The 22,045-nt window shown below is 50.2% G+C and overlaps 10 protein-coding genes across 10 annotated transcripts; 6 read left to right on the top strand and 4 right to left on the bottom strand.

Moving 5' to 3' along the window:
• Nucleotides 1-1,081: 1,081 nt before the first annotated feature.
• On the top strand, nucleotides 1,082-2,992 carry STEHIDRAFT_117237 (uncharacterized protein). The gene is made up of 10 exons (XM_007298629.1): nucleotides 1,082-1,309; nucleotides 1,362-1,401; nucleotides 1,469-1,478; nucleotides 1,537-1,707; nucleotides 1,772-1,873; nucleotides 1,927-2,318; nucleotides 2,381-2,546; nucleotides 2,603-2,712; nucleotides 2,771-2,811; nucleotides 2,877-2,992. The coding sequence occupies exons 1-10, from the start codon at nucleotides 1,147-1,149 to the stop codon at nucleotides 2,939-2,941; spliced, it is 1,260 nt and encodes a 419-aa protein (XP_007298691.1). The 5' UTR covers nucleotides 1,082-1,146; the 3' UTR covers nucleotides 2,942-2,992.
• A 555-nt stretch (nucleotides 2,993-3,547) lies between these two features.
• Nucleotides 3,548-6,997, top strand: STEHIDRAFT_70684 (uncharacterized protein). The gene is made up of 18 exons (XM_007298077.1): nucleotides 3,548-3,662; nucleotides 3,736-3,765; nucleotides 3,835-3,839; nucleotides 3,902-4,011; nucleotides 4,070-4,135; nucleotides 4,193-4,577; nucleotides 4,628-4,827; nucleotides 4,886-5,017; nucleotides 5,075-5,114; nucleotides 5,168-5,177; nucleotides 5,229-5,399; nucleotides 5,464-5,565; nucleotides 5,623-5,834; nucleotides 5,896-6,066; nucleotides 6,134-6,290; nucleotides 6,358-6,467; nucleotides 6,528-6,568; nucleotides 6,630-6,997. The coding sequence occupies exons 1-18, from the start codon at nucleotides 3,585-3,587 to the stop codon at nucleotides 6,704-6,706; spliced, it is 2,097 nt and encodes a 698-aa protein (XP_007298139.1). The 5' UTR covers nucleotides 3,548-3,584; the 3' UTR covers nucleotides 6,707-6,997.
• Nucleotides 6,998-7,300: 303 nt separating this feature from the next.
• Nucleotides 7,301-9,722, bottom strand: STEHIDRAFT_117233 (uncharacterized protein). Its single transcript, XM_007298628.1, has 8 exons — nucleotides 9,628-9,722; nucleotides 9,176-9,565; nucleotides 9,007-9,112; nucleotides 8,327-8,949; nucleotides 8,059-8,269; nucleotides 7,740-7,960; nucleotides 7,606-7,663; nucleotides 7,301-7,532 (listed from the first exon to the last, which is right to left on the bottom strand). The coding sequence occupies exons 1-4, from the start codon at nucleotides 9,679-9,681 to the stop codon at nucleotides 8,936-8,938; spliced, it is 564 nt and encodes a 187-aa protein (XP_007298690.1). The 5' UTR covers nucleotides 9,682-9,722; the 3' UTR covers nucleotides 7,301-7,532; nucleotides 7,606-7,663; nucleotides 7,740-7,960; nucleotides 8,059-8,269; nucleotides 8,327-8,935.
• Nucleotides 9,723-10,092: 370 nt separating this feature from the next.
• On the bottom strand, nucleotides 10,093-10,991 carry STEHIDRAFT_143586 (uncharacterized protein; the record flags this gene model as incomplete). The annotated part of the gene is made up of 2 exons (XM_007298627.1): nucleotides 10,093-10,294; nucleotides 10,360-10,991. One exon carries the CDS (start codon nucleotides 10,989-10,991, stop codon nucleotides 10,362-10,364), a length of 630 nt encoding a protein of 209 aa, XP_007298689.1. The 3' UTR covers nucleotides 10,093-10,294; nucleotides 10,360-10,361.
• Nucleotides 10,992-11,211: 220 nt separating this feature from the next.
• Nucleotides 11,212-12,490, top strand: STEHIDRAFT_47497 (uncharacterized protein; the record flags this gene model as incomplete). Its single annotated transcript, XM_007297997.1, has 4 exons — nucleotides 11,212-11,414; nucleotides 11,470-11,650; nucleotides 11,710-11,936; nucleotides 12,004-12,490. 4 exons carry the CDS (start codon nucleotides 11,212-11,214, stop codon nucleotides 12,488-12,490), a joined length of 1,098 nt encoding a protein of 365 aa, XP_007298059.1.
• A 439-nt stretch (nucleotides 12,491-12,929) lies between these two features.
• On the top strand, nucleotides 12,930-14,043 carry STEHIDRAFT_151489 (NAD-P-binding protein; the record flags this gene model as incomplete). The annotated part of the gene is made up of 5 exons (XM_007298626.1): nucleotides 12,930-13,016; nucleotides 13,094-13,342; nucleotides 13,422-13,565; nucleotides 13,625-13,784; nucleotides 13,853-14,043. 5 exons carry the CDS (start codon nucleotides 12,930-12,932, stop codon nucleotides 14,041-14,043), a joined length of 831 nt encoding a protein of 276 aa, XP_007298688.1.
• A 193-nt stretch (nucleotides 14,044-14,236) lies between these two features.
• Nucleotides 14,237-15,710, bottom strand: STEHIDRAFT_151488 (uncharacterized protein; the record flags this gene model as incomplete). The annotated part of the gene is made up of 5 exons (XM_007298625.1): nucleotides 14,237-15,194; nucleotides 15,271-15,284; nucleotides 15,351-15,397; nucleotides 15,453-15,557; nucleotides 15,644-15,710. 5 exons carry the CDS (start codon nucleotides 15,708-15,710, stop codon nucleotides 14,237-14,239), a joined length of 1,191 nt encoding a protein of 396 aa, XP_007298687.1.
• Nucleotides 15,711-15,871: 161 nt separating this feature from the next.
• STEHIDRAFT_117231 (phosphotyrosine protein phosphatase) lies at nucleotides 15,872-16,776 on the top strand. Its single transcript, XM_007298624.1, has 4 exons — nucleotides 15,872-16,092; nucleotides 16,159-16,180; nucleotides 16,270-16,470; nucleotides 16,558-16,776. Exons 1-4 carry the CDS (start codon nucleotides 15,935-15,937, stop codon nucleotides 16,654-16,656), a joined length of 480 nt encoding a protein of 159 aa, XP_007298686.1. The 5' UTR covers nucleotides 15,872-15,934; the 3' UTR covers nucleotides 16,657-16,776.
• A 293-nt stretch (nucleotides 16,777-17,069) lies between these two features.
• On the bottom strand, nucleotides 17,070-19,630 carry STEHIDRAFT_117229 (methylmalonate-semialdehyde dehydrogenase). The gene is made up of 15 exons (XM_007298623.1): nucleotides 19,460-19,630; nucleotides 19,331-19,407; nucleotides 19,140-19,273; nucleotides 19,006-19,082; nucleotides 18,866-18,952; nucleotides 18,753-18,807; nucleotides 18,676-18,699; nucleotides 18,374-18,622; nucleotides 18,242-18,312; nucleotides 18,131-18,178; nucleotides 17,945-18,074; nucleotides 17,703-17,879; nucleotides 17,418-17,637; nucleotides 17,292-17,357; nucleotides 17,070-17,234 (listed from the first exon to the last, which is right to left on the bottom strand). The coding sequence occupies exons 1-15, from the start codon at nucleotides 19,608-19,610 to the stop codon at nucleotides 17,160-17,162; spliced, it is 1,641 nt and encodes a 546-aa protein (XP_007298685.1). The 5' UTR covers nucleotides 19,611-19,630; the 3' UTR covers nucleotides 17,070-17,159.
• Nucleotides 19,631-20,260: 630 nt separating this feature from the next.
• Nucleotides 20,261-21,767, top strand: STEHIDRAFT_106750 (uncharacterized protein; the record flags this gene model as incomplete). Its single annotated transcript, XM_007298622.1, has 5 exons — nucleotides 20,261-20,500; nucleotides 20,562-21,074; nucleotides 21,143-21,508; nucleotides 21,576-21,633; nucleotides 21,697-21,767. 5 exons carry the CDS (start codon nucleotides 20,261-20,263, stop codon nucleotides 21,765-21,767), a joined length of 1,248 nt encoding a protein of 415 aa, XP_007298684.1.
• Between the last annotated feature and the right edge of the window lie 278 nt (nucleotides 21,768-22,045).

The following is a 22,045-nucleotide window of genomic DNA, read 5'->3' as shown; positions in this document are numbered from 1 at the left end:
TCTTTCCTTGTTCTAGCCCGGGGTTGTGCTGCAATGGCTCAATTGCTCTGCGAACTTCCTGTAGGCTTGTCACCAGTGCCGACGACGGAAACTTGTAGGTTACAAGCCTTGCAATCTTCTCATTCGAGGCCGTCGCTAACTCACAAGTATGCTCGCATGCGGGATGTTGAAACTTGTGCAGAAATGGTAATGACACTACGTTTTTATGGTTGGTTCGTGATGGTATTTTCTCTGACACTGACCTCGATTTCAGCGATGCTCGCAGACCCGCTTGTACAACTTGTCTTAGGTCTCATCGTCACGCTCTGACTCTAGCACTTCAAACGAAGGCTTACGTACCAGATGTGGACTGCACTTATGACGAAAGTGGGGCTTCCTTTTCTCGCTATGCCTGTAGCTATCTTCGACTTACGACGGTAACATGATCAGGCGCGATTCGACCAGAGTCACCCACGGAGGCACTTTGTGCTGACCTTGAGAACCGAATATGTAGGTTATTCCCATATCGTCTCTTGCAGGCGAGTTGCTCAATTCTTGAGGAACAGTGGAGCTGGAGGCACGACTCAAGCAACAACAACTACAAAATGATTCGATTGTTAGCTCGATATCGTCCATCAGCGCCAGTCCGGCCTCGTTAGCCTTGCCTAATGAAGGCCCCAGTTCCGTCACCCTGGACGATTTGAACATACTTACCTCGTATTCCACAACTAATGATCCTACTCAACATATCAGTCACCTGCTACACAGACAACTTACGGTCAACGATAACGGACCATCACCACAAACGTTGCCAATTGCTCCTAACATGTCAACCATTTATTCACCTCCCCTGCCGCTGCCGCCACCGTTGCCACCAAGCTCGGAGCAGTGGTACGCTATCGACCCACGATGGCCACGAAGTCTTCCATCACCCGGCCTTCTGCGTCATCTGTGAGTTCGACGACGTCAATTTTTCTCGGTTTATATCGTGTGCTAATGAGCGTCAGCGTCGACTCGTTCTTCACATTTCATCCTCACGCCGGGAGGCTCTTTCATACACCCACATTCATGGCATCCATATCATTTCCTCCCACTCACTCGAACTTTCCAAGCCTCTCGATCCTACATGCGTTATGCGCTGTTGGAAGTCTATACACATCGGCGGCAATGCCGCACGTGCCGACGTATCCTTTGAACCAGTACTATGGTCGAGATACGTTCGAACAGCGGCAGGCGGCAAGTACGTTTGGAGAGATACATATCTCGTTGGCTAAACGAGCTGTTCATCGTGACGAAGTGACCGGTACACGACTTCTGGAGTATGTACAAGGTGATTGAGAGAGATGTCTCTTTAATTCGTCTGTGCTGAACTCTGATCACAGCGAAGATTCTGGTTACATGGTGGTTGTGGTACCATGCTCGGTTAGTCTGTTACTTTGGTAATAGCCATCGATATTTTCTTTTACTCACGTACTTATGGCATGGTTAGGTGGAGGGAGGTAAGACAGTCAATACCCGTTATTTCATCTCAGAAGTCGACTACCATGCATATGCTAGTTGTATGACAGTAACGCTACGACCATGAGAGGCCTAGTACCTCTAGGGTTGAATGTCTGCGACGACTTTCACTCCTTGAACCAAGTCATGCGCGGACCCTCTCTCATTGGATCGGCCAAATCAGCAATGGAGAAGGAGCTGAGAAGAAATTGTTTCTGGCTTGCATATTCGGTGCGTACCCTGAGCTGTCTGTTGTTCTGCATCTTTGGTTGTTGACTTTTGAATACGACATCAGTCGGACCGTCAACAAGGTTGTAGTAATGAGTGGGCTCTCAATATGGACGATCAGGATCTTCCACAACTTATGCCTGCCAGAGGCGATCAGTTCGACTTGGAAGTACGAGTCCCGATGACCGTTTGTTTCTCGCGACTAGCTGATGTCCTCTCTAGTACATCCATTCTGAGGACGACCGCCAGATGTTACAGTCGCGGAACCTTTTCATCTTTCACCCCGAGAAACACACCGACTCGTTCACACTCTACATCAAAGGGTCCGTGCTTCTATCCCGAGTCAAACAGTTCAACATGCGCTTCAGAGTGAAACGGTGCCTTGGAGACCCCTCTGTCCAGTTTGTACCCCCAGATACCGGTGGGTCCAATTACTTCGGAGCAGGCGCGATTACGGAGAGTCTCTTCGACGATCCTCGTCGCTCGGTGGAGTTCATCGAATTGGACAGCTTGTCAGAGTCGTTTCGACCGAATTTCCCTCATTACCTCAAAAATCCTATGCCAGATGGGGTCGTCGATTCACATCTTTATGTCGCTTACCTGGTCTCGCACATGTAAGTGCTTCTGTGCTGTGCTTATTGGGTAAAACTTTGTGCTGAATGCATGGTTGCACTAGGGCCATCATTCTTCTTCACGAGTCTCATGCCAGGTTCGACCTAGGAGTTGGGGGGTGTAATTCGACATACAAGATCCACGAAGCCAGTCGAGCCATTCTAGAACTCATTTATAGCCTAAGGGCGGGCACAAGTTTCGACATCACCCTCCTAGAGCCAAGTGCAGTCGTATGTTTTAGAGACAGCGTACATTTGCGAAAGAAACTAATATTTCCTTTGGGCAGTTTTATTGGTACACCGCCGGCCGTGTGCTCCTCAAGTTTTGGGCAGTTGCTAAGCAGGCGATGGCGACAGAAGAGGCATTGACACTTCGTGCTGAGGTCGAATACATAGCGTGAGTGTGCTTGTCCTCCCTATCAAACGCTCAGCTAACTCAGATCAATCTGCTGTAGTGTGTCGCTCTCCGTTTTTGGTGAACGAATACCGTTAGCTCGTGAGTGTCGCTATCTTCGAGTCACCTTCCTGCGATCTTCCCCGGCTAACGTTAGCACGGTGCAGGTGAGTACCGCACAGCGCTGGGCGATTTTGCCGTCAGTATGTGCGGCGAGCAGCTCTCTGTTTAGCTTACTACATTATAGTCACACACTACGCTCTGGTTTTCCATCTTTCTTGCACCACCATCGTATGATTATTGCGAACCCTTTCAAATCACCTGACCTGAAGAACCACTTAGAGATGGCAAATACTCAGCAAAGTCTAGTGGCACGACATTGCACCGGCATATCATGCTTGATTCTCATGATCCCCATTTTTCTGCCGTTCTTTTCCCCTGACGGCATGGATGTATTTCCTTTTGGGGTGGACAAAATCGCTGGGTAGCGCCAGCTGGCTCGGACAGCCTCGGATTCGACTCGCGTCTGACGTGTCTGTGAGCCTCGGGCTTTGGAATCATGGCCGATGTTGTACTTTTATTCGTCGTCAGATGGATTCAGATATGCCTATAATTCTAGGAAATAACACGAATGTTGTACCATGCCACGATTGCAGGCTTCCAAGTCGAGGCAGAATCATGACAAGGTGAACTTGAGAAACCGGTTATACGGCGGTTCAAAGCTTGGCCGATCCGGGCCGGGACTCTGGGAGATCGACAGGGGAGGCGGATTTAGTAAGCCGGTCATACGCGAAGCGCCCAAGGAAAGCTCAAAGCTCCCAGTTCTCTCCCCGAGCATCGTCACGCACGACAGCGCCTCTCATTCCCCGACCACAATGCCCAAAGTCGCCACGGTCAAGTCGCCACCCGCCGGACCCCTCGGCACACATCCCAATGTTCTCAAACGAAATCAAGTCGGTGAACGCCCGTTGGGTGTTGATTTGAACATTGTTCTGACCGCTGTGTCCTATCACCGTTACAATACAGGCATGCCATCAATGTCGCCGAAGAAAACTGGTGCGCTGCTGCCATACATTAGAATCCTCCGAGAGATCCTCATAACCGATACGATCTCCGACCCTGCAGAAATGGTATTACTTTAGAAGCCACAGCGTCCCCGAGCCCGAACCCGATGTTGACACGCTACTCTTAGTGATGCCAAAAAGCCTTGCTCGACGTGTTCTCGCTCTCATGCTCATGCAAAGTCTCATGCTGCCCCTGGAGTTGAACTACCTGATGCCCCGGACTGTACTTACGATGACGGTCAGTCTGCGCCTTCGAGTATGTCTCGTACGCTTGCATTTCTCACAATGTTTCGCAGTGATTCCCATCACAACTCAGCCTGAGCCGGCCAAGAACCGATATGAACGGCTTGAAAACAGAATTAGTATGTTATACGTTTCCAGATGTATATTGGCTGTGTGCTAACATGATCATATATCAGACGAGCTCGAGCATATGCTGAAAGAACAGACATCGTCACCACCAGAGGTAGTCCCAAACATCCACCCCCATGATATCAATACGCCCTCCACCATCGACGTGTCATCTGCTTCTACCTCTAGCCCGGATTCGATCTCCAACAACATAATTCCCCTCACTCTAACCTCTCAGCACCTCCCGACAGACAATTATTCTGCTCCCTCCTCCAGTATAGATGTCTACAGCAACGGCGTATCATTGGAGCCTGTGGTCATGGCAGAGCCTACCAACACGACACAAACTTCGTACATCTCTTCTAGCTCTACCCCGCATTATGGTTCAGGATACGATATGCTGTGGTCAAGTTGGCCGCGTGATCTACCCTCGTACAACCTCCTACGCCACTTGTACGTATTTTCTATCGTTTCATCTCGAAATCGTGCTTAGCTGTCAATAGAGTCGACGTCTTCTTCGCGTTTCACCCCCATGCCAGCAGACTCTTCCATCAACCCTCCTTCATGGCCTCCTTATCGCTTCCACCGACCCATGCAAACTTCCCAAGCGTTGCCGTCTTGCATGGCATCTGTGCCGTTGGCAGTCTCTATACCGTTGCTGTTGAACAAGATCCGTCGCCCAACTTGTCTGATATGCCACCAGGTCAGATTCGCGTCCTGTCAGCATTAGTGCGATCGGCAACTGACGCGGTCCTCGACAGATGAGATCTTTCAGGACAAGTATAGGACCAAGGAACATATCGACTCCTTTGCAGAAGCCCAGGTCAAACTTGCAAAACAAGTCTTAGACGAGCATATCTCCACTGGAGTCCACTTACTGGAAACCGTGCAAGGTAGGCATGATGCTGTGGTATATATGTACTCCTGTTCACTCGGAATACATGAAACAGCACAAATCATCATTGTGTGGTGGTATTGGTGTCATGCAAGGTATGTCGTCGTCCCTCTATGGGCCATGCTCGGGTTGACTTACAGAGCTTCAGATGGGTATCGGTATGTAGATACAAGTCCACGCTGCAACGGATATTAATACTCGTCTCCTAGGTATTCATGACCACAGGCGCCGCCCTACGAGCCGCGGTACCTCTTGGTTTAAGCTCGTCCAATCCCTTCTACTCCATAACTGATACGTTACGAGTGCCGTCGTTACTGCCTCCGGCAGAAACTGTCATAGAGGACGAGGTGCGGCGCAACACTTTCTGGTTGGCATACGCGGTACGTCCACGCGATCGATATCTTGCTGTTGTGAGTGCAGTACTAAATGAATATTTTTGAGTAGATGGAACGACAGCAAGGGTGCAGCAATGGTTGGGCTCTCAGTTTGGACGACCAAGACATCACCCAAATGATGCCTGCAAAAGGAGATCAGTTCGACCTGGGCGTGCGTTCCTATTTCCCATGCGTCCTCCTGTCGTCATCTGATAGACCCTGCGCGCAGATAATGGCTTCTCCCACTAATAGGCAGTGGGCTCATTCGAAAGATCTGTTACTCTTACACCCCGACGGCCAGACAGATTCATTTGTGCTCTATATCAAGGGTACAATGCTTCTCGCGAAGGCTAAGTACTTCAACGTCCGGTATAGGTCCAAGAGTCATCTCGGGGACCCCAATTACTCATATGCGCCGGAATTCGCCGCCCTCTGGGAACAGTACGTGCATCGACTTTTTATTCTAGGAACTTGGAATCAATCTTTGATCTTCTGATAATAGACATACATCGCTTGCATACAAACAAGCAGACCCTCGGCGCACGCGCGCCTTCATTGAAGTCGATAACATCGCCGCCACATTCCGGTCGACTTTTCCCCAACATTTGCGAAATCCGATCCCCGACGGCGTTCTTGATCCACATCTCTATGCAGCATGCTTGATACCGCATCTGTATGATTATTGCTTGATGGCTTTGCTTTTTCCATGGCAACTTTGGACTGACATTGCTCTGTGGTAGGGTCATCATCCTTCTGCACGATCCTCATGCGAATGTTGGAGGCTCTGGCTGTCTCAGCGCTTTCAAGATCCTCCAGGCTGCTCGCGCTATACTTGATCTCATCTACTCCGTTCGGGGGAGTAGCTACGATGTCACCCTCCTTGACTTCTTCGTCACGGTACGGCCGACGCTAAACGATATTACCACCAACCTAACATACTAATCCTGTCCTGTTGAACTCCCAGTTCGGCTGGTTCATGTCCGGTCGGGTTCTTGTTCGATTTTTAGCTGCGTCTCTTCAAGCAAATGCGGAAGACCAGATCTTGACCCTTCGTGCGGAGATCGAGTTCATAGCGTACGTCAGACTCAATGAGACCATAGTCCTTCTGAGATGTGCTTACCGTGCTGCATCCAGGTCTGCACTCGCACAGTTCGGCGAACGTATCCCCCTCGCTCGTAAGTCATCCTTCTCTTGATCCCATGCACGCTATCTATAAAACAAACAATCATCTTGCAGAACGGTACTACGTGATGCTGAACGACTTTGCGCATGCGAACTGTCGAGGAGAGAGGTTCCTTGTCCAGGGCGCATGATTCGAGATACGCATACACCTCTCTGCCAGTGGTCACTCTTGCTGGGTCTCCTGCCATTTTTTTCAGCCGTCTATGGACCACATTTCTATACTCATCGTGTGTTCTGCTATCCGCTGTCTTCATCCTTTTGTATACTTGACCTTCTCTCCCTTCCTTCGTCATATCTTCCTTTGTTATCTCTTTATTATGCCCCGTGCCTACGTGTATACACTTGAGTACTGCGATGCTTTTCCGGCCGGTCCCGCTGTAATTGTTCACTATGAATCCAGGTCTGTCTCAGACACCTTCACCGTTCAACGTTCAAGATCGATAGAGTCGAGCTACATAAGCGGTAGTATTGTATACCACAGTCTCCTCGTCCAGCAGATAATAATAAATGTGATTCTAAAAAAAGGTGGTGGTAAGGCGTCTTCAACACTTCCTTCCGTGATCATCAGAACTTCCAACTAGGACTACATGGGCCCATTCGCTAGGGTTGTTTTGCTCTCAGGTGTACGACATTTCAAAATCCGAGCTGTCGTCTTTTGTCACGGCCTACTTTGCACGCCCTCGATTATAGGCTACTACTGCGTCATTTGCCTCGATCCACACTGCTTCATAACTGTTCAGTCTAAGTATCAACGATAACCTTTACACCTCTCTGGGAGTTTGTTTATCGACGATCACGACGCCCGAACTGCATCGCCCCTCTCGTCGGTATCTGCTTCAACCATTTTGTACCGAACAATACCTGTAGATGCTTTCGGAGACCATCGAGCCTGAGGCTTCTAGTCCCAGTCGGCCGTCCATAGCTTTTCTTGGGCCTGAAGGGACTTATTCGCACCAGGTACTACTGTCGACACTTCCTGGCGCTTAGACCGGTTTCATTCCAATTGAACGTCTTTCTGCACTGTTTCTAGGCTGCCCATCAAGCTTTTGGTGACTCTGCGCGGTATGTTGCTCAAAGGACGATAGCAGGTCAGTAGACCCCCCTTTTTAGCCATTCACAATAAACTCCTGAAAAGCGAACTCTAACGGAACATATTGTTTTCAGACGTCTACCACAGCGTCAACGAATCAACGCCTCTCGGGCTCCTCCCACAGGAAAACACCATCTACGGCACGGTAACGGAGACATACGACTTATTGCGTCTGGAGAACCTCGGCCACACAAAATGGATCCGAGGTGCTGTGTTGCTTCCGGTGCAGCATAGTCTGATCGTACGCAAGGGACATAAAATCGAATTGATACGCAAGGTTCTGAGCCATGAGCAGGTGAGGCGGCTTCACTACCAGCTGAACCTTTTTTTTTCAATCGTAACTTTTATGCGCCGTAATTGGTTCAATTTTTGACTGACGGTGATTCTGCACAGGCACTAGGACAATGCAGCCAGTTCATCGCGAAACACCTGCCCGAGGCGACTCTAGTCAAGGTCGCATCGACGGCTGCTGCAGCGGCTGAGATCAGTCAAAATGGCACCCCTGAGTCGGACGCCACGGAGTGTGGCGTGATAGCTTCCAGGTTCTGTACCACCATGTTTGATGGCTTGGAAGTCCTGCATGAAGGGATTCAAAACGAATCAGGTCGGTACATGCAACGAACTTCTTTCCAGAGTATAGTGTTTGAAACTTGTTATCTAGTGAACTTCACTCGGTTCTATGTATTGGCCAACGACCCGACTTCGCCTATACCTCTGCTACCGAGCAGCATCAATAACGACCGACGTAGGCAAGCGCTCATACGGGTCACCATCGACCCGCGACCTCCTCCGTTTCAAACAAACGGGATTTCGCGATCTCCGAACGTCTTGGAATGTCTGGCAGCGTTGCCACCCACTCTCTCACCCGCCCGAGTTGACCGTCGACCATCCTTACAACCGGTCCCCTTCCAAGATGTATATTTTATCGAGCTCTGTGAACGGATAGAGGGTCTAGAAGACGTGGATAATGACATTGGTGTAACAGAAGGCGGCTCGGAGAACGGCGATGAGTGTTGGGCGAAGGAGGTATATTTAGGTGTAGATCGGATGAAGAGCTTGGGAGCCCCAGCGCGGGTGCTGGGGGTTTGGTAGAGGGAGTCCAGATTCATACATATATGCTCGCTGCGTACTTGTAAAACTCATGTTCTGCAGCTGCAGAGGAACGCGGGGGACGCATCGAACGACTGACTGATGTGGCCCAAAAGACATGGGTGGCACCAAGATAGGGGTAGGTATTACGATTTGCAAGAACCAATCAGGGAGTACGGGTCTAAAGGGTTCCAGCTAAGATATAATTTGAGTGAGCGATGAGAATTGCAGCATAGAACTGAATGAACTCACTGTAGTCGTAGACCAAGCGAGCCTCTATATCTTCACCCCCAGGACCGGTGAACTTGATATGTCTAGCATATCGTCTAACATCATCGACCACCTCGAAGCCCCAAAGCTACGCACGATGAAGGGCACATAAGAACGAGAATGTGAATAAACACGACTGAGAAAGACGAACCTGGTGCGCGATCCACGTAGTACCGCTCTTAGGGGTATCGGACTCCACGTACGACTCTATCGAACCCCATTCCGCAACATCACTCGTCCATCCATTTTTCAAGTAGTCGATGTCAATATCCTCGAGCTTGACCCTCCGAGACTTGCCAATTACGGCTCCAAAAATCTTGTCCGTCTTTTCTCTATTCTGCCAGTCCAAAGTGCGATCCTCCTGTGAGCCGCCAAGGCCGCCCGACAAGGTCTGCTTGATGTCGATGTGCTCGGTCCCACTGTCATCCTTGTAGTGGTTCACTTCGATGTAAATGGTGGCGGCGGCGATGGCTTTGCGAGTGAACCAGCCGACGCCTTGAAGCCTGAGGATTTCGTCGCTCGAGTCGCTGAGGGACTTGTTCTACGTCAGGGATTACAAAGTCAATTCGACCTATGCAAATATTATAGTAAATGAGAAGATACCATGGTGAACTTGCCAGAGGTGTTGAGAGTGGTCATGTCAGCGGGGGCGGCCATGATGATGAATGTGATGCAGTTGTTTGGTTGATAGACGGTGGTGGGGAAAGCTAGTAGGTTGAGTTGCCATCAACGAACTGAAGGTCGTGTACTTATAGCTGCTGCTAACGACATTTACGTGAATTCACATGCAATGACGTCTCACTCTCCGAACGGGCGCCCCTGTTCGGGCCACACAAGCTACAGCTTCCATACGCTCTTCGCACAATCTTCGGAAAACATAGGCAAGTGTCAGTGGGTAGGTCCCCAACGTGCCGACTAGTTTCATTTTTGAGATGGGATCAGTGGTCTCCATCGGCTGCCCCACTAGTATGGCAGCGTCCCGCAGATCTATGGTGAAAACTAACGCCACACCACTCAATATAGGTCAACATTTCACCTCCCCGCGTTCAGTGCCCGAGACGAAGTGTAGAAGTGTCCCATGTATGCCGACATAGTAAATACGTAAACGCGGAAGAACACGCAGGGGTGAACCAGAGTGGACCACCGATAAAGTAAAGGCATGGGTCACTTATAGGGATCAACACCCATCATCCCACCCGCGCAAATATTGAGACAAAACCAATAAGCCTATCGTGTAGAGCGAAGTGAGAACGAAGTGGCGAAGTGTACGCTGGCAGAGCTCATGCTAAGCATGTTCACTCGAAATAATTTAATGAGAGGAGCAGGGGAACTTACGGTCATTTGGGCACAGAAACGGACAACACTTTCCAAACAGCATCCTTTCCGGTCTCCCAAGCTTTTGGTCCCCGACTCTCTTCTCCACCGAGCTCCACCATTATCCCCTGCTTAGGCCAGTCCATCCAAATCCCCATTCCACCTGAAGCTGGGCCCGATCCTCCACCCTTCCTCTCTGGCTCACCCAGAGCTTCGACGATATCTTTGCCATTGGTTGAAGGCAAAAAAGTGACGGATGTAGCGCACTCTTTATCCTGTGTCTTCGGAGAGATGGATATTGTGATGGGCGATACGGGGTACGTAGAGTATTCAGATGTCGTAGAGGATTTTGCTGCCTTGTCTGTTCCGGTGGAAGGAACGTTGAAGATGTCCAGGCCATCCAAAGCCAAATCAGCGTCTCTAAGATCCCCTCTTTTCAGTCCACTCTTGGGCTTGTAACCATTGATCGGAGCAAAGAGAAGACTCAAGCCAAGGGTATAGTAGTTGAAGTAGACGGCATCGCGATAAGACTTGACATCCGGAACGACGGCAGAAGTCGACGAAAGCGATGCGAGTTCTGTGATAAATGTAGATAATATAGTCGACGATGGTGATGAGCCGAGCAAGGCTCTGAAATCGCGTGTGGTGGTCATGAGTGATGCTGAAAGAGGGTGGAGGACGCGACGTAGTCTCGAAATCCAGACTCCAAGATCGAGGAAGACAATCGTTCCTCGACGCGACGCGCCCAGCCACGCGACTTCATTCCAAGCTCGTGCCACCGTACCATCATCATCGGTCCCTTCTGGCTCTTTTTCGCAAGCTATGGCGGACGATATAAAGGCCAAGGGGAAACAGCGTGAATCCTCAAGCTGGATGTCGACCCTCCTTCTCAATCCTCTGTATCAAATTCTCAGCCTCGTCGGTCGTGGTGCCCGTCCTATTGCTCCTGTCATCATACCTGTGGCGATATGCACTATCGCTATACCCATTCTTCTGCTATTTTCTTTATCCTCAGGGTTCTATGTCTGGAGGAGTGTTGCTGTAGGCTGGGAGGCCCCACTGTATCTCCAATATGGGTATGCCATCACTACTGCAATCCTCGTTGTCTCGACTATATTGACTTGGTAACAGAGATGGCGGTCTACCATGGGCCGATGCCTCGTTGCCATATCTCAGTGCATCTCAACCCTACGACGTCTCTCTACATCTTCTCGTACCCACCACTCAGTCGAATTACGACCTTGGCAATTTCATGACCTCCTTGACACTCAGTACGACTTCAAATAAGACCCTCACTTCGGTCCGTCGCCCAGTAAGTACGTCTTTCCTCACTCCGCATGTTGTTGTTTCAGCTTGTGAACCCATTGACAGTCCATCGTACTGCCTCCGAAGGCTTATGGGCTGTTGTCACGCACGCCAACCACTGTTGATCTCGAGGTTGAGCTTCTCACAACATACGTTACTGGCACCAACCACGTTGTGGCGCGAGTCGAGATCGGGAGGAAGGATGGGTGGAGTAGTATCGGTGAGGGGCACGGCAAAGAGTTGAGCATATTATCGGCTTTGCTCGTCGGGAAAGTGAGATACAGAGGCATACTGTGCGTATTTCTTCGATACTTCCTGAATGTTCGCAGCAAGACTGATACATTATGGTCTCTTCGGCAGTGGCATCGTATCTCGCTTCCCAATCATCACATCACTCATTGCCACAGCGACATTCCTCACGATATCTGCTATCATACTCGCTGCCTGCGTTATTCCGGCCGTTGCATGGACATACCATTCCGATGCACCTAGGCCTGAACCTCCATCCCCAGCGTCGAAATCGCTCAAGCGGCTTCCGTCGCAGACGTCTTTGTCGGAGAAGCGAGCTCGGAAGAAGACTTCATTGAAACGAAGTAAGAGCTTGAACCGAGAGGTATGTGAATCATTTTGTTTGACCTCAGTGGTGCGGGTCGCAATGCTGAATGTTCGTTGGATTGGCAGGATGAACCGTCGGTGTCGTTCATGCCTGAGGGGTCGGAAGCACCGCTACAGAGGCGACGATCACGGATTACGAGCGAGATATATTCTGACTCTGAGTAGAACACAGGATTGGATTCTGCGAGACTCTGCTCTCACTTATTGTACGCGCATTGTGGCTAATTTATGATAGCATTTTTCTGGTAACGAGCTTACCCTGAGTGCTGTATGAGAGGGGAGCTCTTTGTGGCACCAAAAGGGCGGCATGCCACTGGTGGTCTTTGAATCAGTGACTCGTCGGATGAGAGCAACGAGGACGATGGAGTACAACTACTTAGCAAGACAGAACACTGACACCTGGTGGCGATCTGATTATTTATTGTTTTGCAGTGTCTCGTAGTGTTCCTTGTCACGCCACGTTGATTCTCCGCCTGAGCGGGGAACTGCGGGGCAAAGTCGACGGAAGCTGTGGCTCCGATTTCCTCTTTCTTGTGAACTTGCTTCCTTTCCGGCTATGAACCTAGCCGGTCCTCTGAAGAACGAAACATTGCTACTCTTTACTCTATCAAACCGTCCACCTGTACTCCCATCTCTACACTGTAACTTGCGCAACATTCAGACTGGTCACAATGAGCTCTCTTGAAGTTCAGTCTTTGTTCAATGTCAAGGGTAAGGTCGTACTGGTCACCGGAGGAAGCAGGGGCATTGGAAAGATGGTACGCTTCGGTCACAGTGGCGCCTGGTGAACGCCGTGCTATAATGGTGTGGTGCTTATTCGGACCTTTACTTATAGATAGCTACGGGCTTCGTGATGAATGGCGCTCGGGTCTACATCTCTTCGCGATCCTCGAAAGACTGCGATGCTACGGCCGCTGAACTGAACGCGCTTGGCCACGGATCATGTATACCTTTGCCTGCGGACATACAAAAGGTCTCCGAAGTCGAGAGACTGGTCGCGGAACTCTCGAAGAGAGAGAAGGTTCTGCATGTGCTTGTCAATAACGCAGGCGCTGCTTGGGGAGACGGTATCGACCAATATCCTGTAGGTTTTCTGCTGATCATCGACTTTAGAGGCTGTCTGAGGATAGACTATTGACAAGAGGATGTAACCGTTATTATAGGACGCTGCGTTCACGAAACTGTTGACGTTGAACCTTCAGCGCGTGTTCACGCTCTCGCAGAAATGTCTTCCTCTACTCCGAGCTGCTGCTGAACAAGGTGGAAAGCAGGAGCTGCACTACGAAGATCCAGGACGGATTATAAACGTGAGAGTCACAGTCTCTAACATATTGCGTCGAGGTACTGATCACAAAGCCTTCGATAGATTGGTTCTGTAGAAGGTCTCGGTGTGCCGAACCATGAGACGTATGCGTATTCAGCATCGAAGGCTGGTTTGCACCATCTCAGTCGTCATTTAGCTGGCCGGTTAGGACATCAAGGGATTACGAGCAATACTATTGCTTGTGGTCCATTCGAGAGCAAGAGTGAGTCTCCTCGACCACCCACATGCTTCCGATTCTACGCCACAAGGTCTAATGCATCGTTTTTGTAGTGATGGCCCACACTCTGGCAACGGCGAAGGATATCATCGTCGACCAAATACCACTTTCGCGCATCGGCTCACCAGAAGATGTAGCGGGCACTGCACTCTTCTTGTCGTCAAGAGCAGGGGCTTATGTGAACGGAGCCACAATCACCGTCGACGGAGGCTCGTTGGTATACATGTCGACTGCGAAGCTCTGATGAGATTCCACTACCTACTAACGGCTACTGCTTGCCGACCACATTATCTATCACACGGACCCAATGGAAATGTATGTATTGAATGCGATATATCAACATGTAGCCCATTAATACAGAGTCCCGCGGGATGTAAGATAATAAAGTAACCCATAAAACAAAGTCCCGATGTGTGACATGATACGGCCTTCGAGCTTCAAGCTTCAGCTTCAGTGCCGCTCACCTTCACCTCTGGTACATCCGTCTCTGTCTTGTCCTCTGCTGACGGTTTCTCGCTGGCTCCAGATACTTTTTTCTCTACCTTCTCTTCTTTCTTCTTCTCTCCGGTCTGCTCTTCCTTTTCCTCTACCTTCTCTTCTTTCTTCTTCTCTCCCGTCTGCTCTTCCTTTTCCTCTTCCTTGACTGCTTCATTTGTCTCTGCCGTCGTTTCAGGCTCCTTCTTCTCTTCTTCCTTTGTCTCTGCCTTCGGCTCAGGATCTTTCTCCTTCTCTTTCTCCGCCACGGGTGATGGAACGGGCGCGTTCTCTTTCACAGAGGGCTCGTCTACCTTCACTATCTCAGAGCCAGCCTCTTTCTTGCCCTCTTCCTTCGTGACCTCTTTCTTCGCAAGAGGCTCGACCTTGGATCCATCTCCCGACTTCGATTCGACCTTCGATGTCGCCTTTTTCGCCAAAGGCTTTGTCTCCTTCTTCTTACCGCTATCTCCTGTCATGTCACTCAGACCCTTGACCAAATCTCCCGCATCATCCCCATCCAGCCCAAGGTCCTTCACCAACTCCAACAAGTCATCGTGCGTAACCTTCACTCCCTGCAACCCATACCCGCTCAATTCCTCCGATATATCGAACTCCTCCTCATTCCTCTTCCTGATCTCAGCCACGACGCTCTGCATCGCCGGATCATGCGCGGCCGACTCGGGACTAAGGTGGGGTCCGAGGGAGGGGCGACCGGCTTTTCCTTTGAGGGGGGAGGGAGAAGGGGTGTTGTTGAAAGAGGCTTTGTGTTCGAGTTTGGCCATTTGGGAGGGAGAGCTGGCGCCGGGGACGCCTATCGGGACTTCTTGCAGTTGGGGATGGTCTTCGTCGAGAGCTGGGTCCCATGGGTCTTTCAGTCGGAGGAATTGGGTAAGTTCGTCGTACTCGACTGCTTCTTCGCTGGGGATATGTATACCATGCAACCAGGACTGAGTAAAAGAGGGACATTCCTCATGCAAGGACGGATGATACCCACAAATCGTTAAATGTCTGAAGATGGAGGATTCGTAGTCAGTCGCGATTACGGGCAGAGTATCAAGATGCGGTATTACACACCCCAGGGAACCTGTTACCAACTAGGATGCCAGGTAATTGTTGCTTGTCTGCATGAGGTGTCAGTACAAAACAGCGGTGTTCAGAACGCGGTAAGTCACAAACCTCGCGGAGCCTTCCTCTTCCATAATTTCTTCGCTTCTTCGTCTGATGCCAGATCATACGACTTGAATGGTATCTTCTTGGCCTGCAAGATGCGTAGAAGGTATTCTAAATTCGGTGCCACGATGTAACTACTGTCAGTCGTGCCGCAATCATTTCTTCGTGGCATTATCTCGGATGAAGATAAAATGCACCTTGACGCTGCCTGAGCGCAGGCTGAGACGCTATGGTCGTCAGAAACAGTTGAATGGGAGGAGACATTGCGAGGGTATGCAAGACGATGGTCAAGAGAGTGCTTGTGGGCTGCCTGGGTCCTCCGTTAGCGACGGGTAGGTTCATTTAGATAAGATAAGATCTCCGTCTTATTGATCGGGGTTCTTCGTGACGCCTCCGTGTTCTCAACCACGAACTCGGGTGGCGACTTGCAGCTCATAACTTCGCACTCTCCTACTGGGACAACTGAACTCCATTAAGCTGTTACTATCATGCCTTTGAAAGTTCTTGTGGTCTGCCTCGGCAACATCTGTAGATCACCCATCGGCGAAGCCGTCTTGCGCCAAGTCGCGTCTGAGCGTGGCGTAGACATCGAAGTGGATAGCGCAGGTACAGGAGCATACCATGTCGGTGAAGAGCCAGATGAACGGTGCGTATATGTCAATCCTGTAATGCTTGAGTATACTCTTACTCGGGCCTATGTGTTCCAACGCAGGTCCATCGCCACTTGCGAGAAGGTATGAGCGCTTCAGCCGCTCGTCCAATGGTATTCGTCTCCTCACGCACGAGCATGAACCATCTTCATCACGATATTCCATCGCGATAGCACGGCGTCCCAATATCGCACGCAGCACGTCAAGTCAAAGCTTCGGACTTTGATAAATTCACGCACATCCTCGCCGCCGATGAGTCCAACCTGCGCAACCTCGAGCGTATACGACCTCGTAACTCGACCGCGGACCTCAAGCTCTGGGGATCCTACGCGTCGGGCAATAAACCTATCGCGGACCCATATTATGGTGGCATAGTAAGTACCTCTTCGTTAACTTTGATGACGATAAATATTCGGTGGGAATGCGCGCCAATCTTGTCCTTTAATGCGATATTCTCATAGAACGGGTTCGAAACGACATTCGTCCAGTGTCAAAAATTATCGCACGCTTTCTTGGATGCTATTGTCGGGAAGCAGGAACCGGAGACTTCAAGTCTGTAAGCTTTCTCAAGCTCTGGTAAAAGACAAAATTATGATTGTACAAGGTCGAGACGAAAGAGGACAATAGACAAGAGAGTAGTTTGATGATGTATTCAAAGGAAACTGTTGGCTCAACGAGACAGAAGAGGCGATGAGTCTCTGCAGTAATACATGCAAGATCCCTAGAGGACAAGCATGAACAAAAAAGGGGGGTCGCCTTTAGAAGACGGGTCTGAGGACGAAATTGCGATTCAAACCTAGTCGAAAAACAAATCCGAGTCGCGAGGCTAGGACGGGGAATCGTGGCACTCGGAGGTGAAGTGAAAGCATCTGTTCAACAAGACAATTACAGGCAGAGGAAGAAATGGGATCATGGAGCACCGCATTTGTGACAACTTTTGCGCGGAGTTGGGTGCTCATCGGTCCAATGTTGGGGGTTGCACAACATTCGCCGTCATCTATACAGAAATGACTGTTATATTGATACACTCGAAAGACATAACAATGTAGATGCGTGAGGACATTCAGTGGTGGGTTGGCATGTTGACAGTCGCCTTGCTCGAAATCGCATCCTCGGACTTCCACAAGCTTGTCGTTGTCTGCAGCAACCAGCGGGTCAGAATGCTGCGTATGAGGAATAAAACCGAGCGACTAACCTTCTTCTGCGTATAAAACTCGAAGGCACTTTTCCCATAGAACCCAAGGTCGCCCAGCACACTCCCCTGACGACGATAGTGGATGAAATCAGTAAGAGGAGCACCACGCAGAAAAACAGGACAAACTTTGTTGCCACTCCACGAGAACATGGGCAACGGTACGGGGATGGGTACGTTGATCCCGATTTGGCCGACATTGAGGTCATGCTCGAACTTGCGCGCCGTAGCACCCGATTGCGTGAAGATGGCGGCGCCGTTCCCGTAGCGATTGGAGTTGGTCAGTTCTATGGCCTCGTCGAGGGTGTTAGCCTTCAACACTACGAGGACGGGACCAAAGATCTCCTCCCTGAGGTAGGTGAGGGCCCGATCAGCACGTTGTCAATGAGCAGATGGAACAAGTTATGTACGAACTTGTAGCATTTCATGCTAGTGTTGGCTTCAATGACGGTGGGCCCAATGAAGTTACCATGCTCGTAGCCTTCGACTTGAATACCACGTCCGTCCAGGTGGATCTTGCCGCCTTCTTGCTCCGCAGAAGCGATCAAACCAAGAATTCGCTCCTTCGAGGTAGGCGAGATGACAGGGCCACTTACGAGCAAAGGACCCATTAGTATGTGTAATGAAGAACGGAAGAAGAATAAATAAAGACGTACAGATCTGCACCCTTCTCGAAGCCTCCACTAACCTTGAGGCCCTGAGCCGCCTTGATCAGGTCAGGGAGCCACGCCTGGGCATCGCCAACGAGTACGGCAACCGAGATGGCCATGCATCTCTGCCCAGCAGCTACGTATTCGCCCTCAACCTAGGTCTCGCAGATTCAATCGCTGGGAAATGCTTACCACCAAAAGCAGCGCCGATCAGGGAGTTGATTGCATGGTTCTTGTTTGCTGCGCCACAGATGAAAACTCAGCATAAATTACACGACCCTGGGAATCGAAAGCTGAACATACCATCCGGCATGACAGTCGCGTGGTTCTTAGCACCCATATTCGATTGTACTCGTTTGCCGTTTTGTGTACCCCTAGAAAGCACAAGAACGGCTCGGACAAATATACAAACATTCGGGAATGACACAAACCCACCGGTCATAGATATGCTTCCCAGCGCGATCGCCGCCAACAAAGCTAATTGCTCTGATGGCAGGATGGTCACAAATGGCGTTTACGGTCGGGATAGTGCCGTGGACGACGTTGACGACGCCATCGGGAAGGCCAGCGCGTTGACACAGTTCGGCGATGATCATGGCCGCACCAGGGTCACGCTCTGAGGGCTTGAGAATGAGAGTGTTTCCTGTGACGGTTGCCATTGGGATGGACCACAACGGGATCATCCTGTCGTAGTGAGCTTAGCGTGATGTGTTGCCCTTGAGAACGGGGTATCTTACGCAGGGAAGTTGAAGGGTGCTATCCTGAACGAAGTTTGAGTACAGGGTAGAACGTTCAAGCAGCGGAATACCCATACGAAGCAGTGACACCTAAGGGTACTTTGCGGACTTCGGTGTCCATGTCCTTGCTCACTGAAGCAGACGAATGTTTGAACGAAGAAAATTAGGTCCACATAAAGAACATGAATACCTTCAATCTTCTCTCCCAGAAGTAACGAAGGTGCACTGGCAGCATGCTCGACGACTTGGAGACCACGCAGGATGTCGCCATGAGCATCTGGGACAGAGTATCAGTAACAAAGCCCCTATATGCTGAAGTGTTGTGCATACCCGGCAATGTCTTGCCCTGCTCCAGAACAATGCTGTTGGCCATATACTCCGCGTTCTCACGAATAAGACGCTGCAGCCTGTGGTTGGTATAAGTATTCTTACGTCGGATGGAAGTAGCACGATAGAACACATACTCAAGGACGAATCTTTGACGAGTAATGACACTGGCGTTGCTCCATGTCTTGAAAGCTTGTGAAGCAGCGTCCACAGCTTGTTCAAATTCCGAGGTTGTGGTCTCTGGGACCCTTGTAAGCAAGGTTTGTGTTGACTAGCGGAGAATAGTGAGCCACCAATGAACTTGTATCATTCCTGAACGTGAACGTACGGGGTCGAGAACGTCGATCCACTTTGTTGCCTTGCTCTCCACGAACTCCCCGGCAATAAAATTCTTCGTGTTCTCACCTATCTCCTGCTTCAGTACTCAAATCCCACCCTGAAGACATTCAACTCTCACCGGAGGCACTGGTGCCCTTCCAATCCTTCGATAACTGCTCTGCCTTAGACCTCGCAGTCGCGTTCAACCCACTCAAAGGTGGTCGAGACGAAGCGGCTGACGCGTACGAACGAGTGTGTAGGTAGCGCAGAGCCGCTCGAGGCTTGGACATGGTGGGGAAGAGGTGGGGAACGTGGAGAGAGCGAAGAACACATTTGTACTGTGGGGAAGTGTCATATACACACCGCCGGGGTCACTCGACCCTCGGGTTTCCGTATTGACGCTTCGGCACCATTCCCGTCCCTTCCGTTTGTCCGGCGCCGCTTTCGGAAACATATCTCATCAGCAGGTTTCAGGCTCCGAGTTGATGCGGTGGCAGCGATTGAATAATTCGGAAACAATGCACATCCCCTTTTGAGAGGCAATGTGCCGAGCGTCGACGTTCAGGAAATATTGGTGTTGTGTCGATGCGGTCTCAGCCAACCTTTCATTTCGGCCTGCGCCGTTCAGCCGAAGCCGGAGAATGGTTGGTTCTTCGCCTTGTCAAGCTTCTCACTGTTTGAGATTTGATCGCCATGCTTTAGCCTTGAGCTCGTGTTCACTCAGCTTATAACTTACCTTTGTTCTGCCTTGCCTCTTGACCACCAACGCTTAACTGTGACACAGAAATCATTTGGGTGGAAAGTACACCGAGCAGCGGTTCTACTTTGCACTACTGTGTCGTTCACATTCCGGAGTCGACACCAAGTCAACATCACTGAGCCACTCATGAATAACGCTACATATGCAGCCTTCTCGGCAAATTCACCCCTCATTCCGCAGATGCAGGGGATGCAGACGCTTGTCGGTGCTCCCCCACCCTCTTTCGATTACGGCTCATTCTCCTCGAATACGATGCCACCACCAACCTTGCCAAATTCGAATTCAGACGTATTGAGCTATATCCAGCGGATCATGGAACCAGTCGGGTCTCTCAAAGATGAAGTCATTCTAATCACAGCTCTCCGTGAGGCTGAGCAGAATGGGTTAAATCGAAATTTAGTCTTCAGTGGCTTACATGGGGTGAGCTTATATGTGTCCATCACTTTTTCCTCTATGTATGTCATTGACGGATCTGAACCAGCACAATGATCATACCGCCAATTCATGGAGAGATTATTACCTCGACAACAAATCTCGTATCGATAGCGCTGTGTCGAAATACTCAGAAGCCTCGATCTCAGCGGGGACGGTGGCCGAGCCCCCTCACAGAAGCCCTTCTCCGATACATATCAAGCCCGAGAAAAAGCGCAAACACCGTTCGGCGTCACCATCTAGTTCTGCCATTCCGACCAACTCACGGCGAGCGACGAACAATAGCCTCAGCGCATCCGTCGACAATGTCCACGTCAAGAAATCACCCAAATTATCCCGTCATCATATGAACGCGAGTCCGTCGTCCGGGTGGAGAATCCCAGAACTCTCTGAGCCACCGCCTTCCCAGGAGCCTATTCCACCTACAACTGTCATTAAGACCAGGGGCGGGAACAAATTCACCGACGACGATATGAACTATTTTTTCCTCTATATGACCTACGAATTAAGGAGTAACCCTCTCTTGAGCAAGGGAGCATTTTGTGCACAGCTAGCTGAAAAGGTAGAGATCTCATTATTGCATATGACGAGAGTAATCGTGTACTCACGAGTTATTACTATCATGACTAGACCCCTCATCACAGCGCCAATTCATGGCTATCCAAATTTTACCAACTACCCGCTGCTGATGCTTATTGGGACAAGCTCGTGTGCGGTGCCACACATGAAGACAGAATGTCGGAAGACGACACAGAAGCACCCATGGACTCAGATTCTAGTGAGTATGACGACGATGACGAGTCCGAATATTCGGCAGAGCAGGGAAGGGACGTCTCCGGAGATGAAGAATTGGCAGATGGTCGGATTTCGCGGCAGCATCGTCGTCTTGGGCCCATGACAGACGACGAGATGCAACTATTGGCAAGATGGATCGCGGATCATGCTGATTGGTCTTCGCAAACTGGCAGGGAGCGTTGGGTGTCTTTCATGGAGCAGGTCGGTTTGACCACCAATTGAGCTCTTCCAGTGAAATGTACTCACCAGTTCCTCTTCATGACTGTAGAATCCGTCTGGCCGCTCAAGTCGAGGATGGGGAAAAATCTATTCCCTGCACAAACGGCGTAAGTTACCAGACAGACTTACATGCAATGTTGCGGGTTGTATAACAAGAATATCACTTACAGAAATATTGAACCAAGCCGAAAAACTCAAGAAACCTAGCGCCCGAGTTGCCACAGGTCACACCGAGTCATGATTCAGAGGTACTCAGTCGTATTCGATGCAGTATTTTACGACGCATCAAGGCTTTGGGGAAAGGCTTCACATCGTTTCCAAACACGTACATATGCAGGGGAAGTAGCTCTTGGCTGCGGCAAAGCAGTAGTATTTTTCTATGGCGACTCACGGTGCCACTCAGAAGATGAAGATGGAATATATTCGCTATATAATTGCCAATACACATCCATACGTTATGTTATGCATTGCAAACTGGAGGGTTTGTCGGTCCTCGTATAATAATGGGGTTTACTTTCG

Source organism: Stereum hirsutum (assembly GCF_000264905.1).
Source record: "Stereum hirsutum FP-91666 SS1 unplaced genomic scaffold STEHIscaffold_1, whole genome shotgun sequence".
NCBI lineage: Eukaryota > Fungi > Basidiomycota > Agaricomycetes > Russulales > Stereaceae > Stereum > Stereum hirsutum.
Note: the sequence above shows the minus strand (reverse complement) of the source record. Positions and strands in the feature narration are given on the sequence as shown.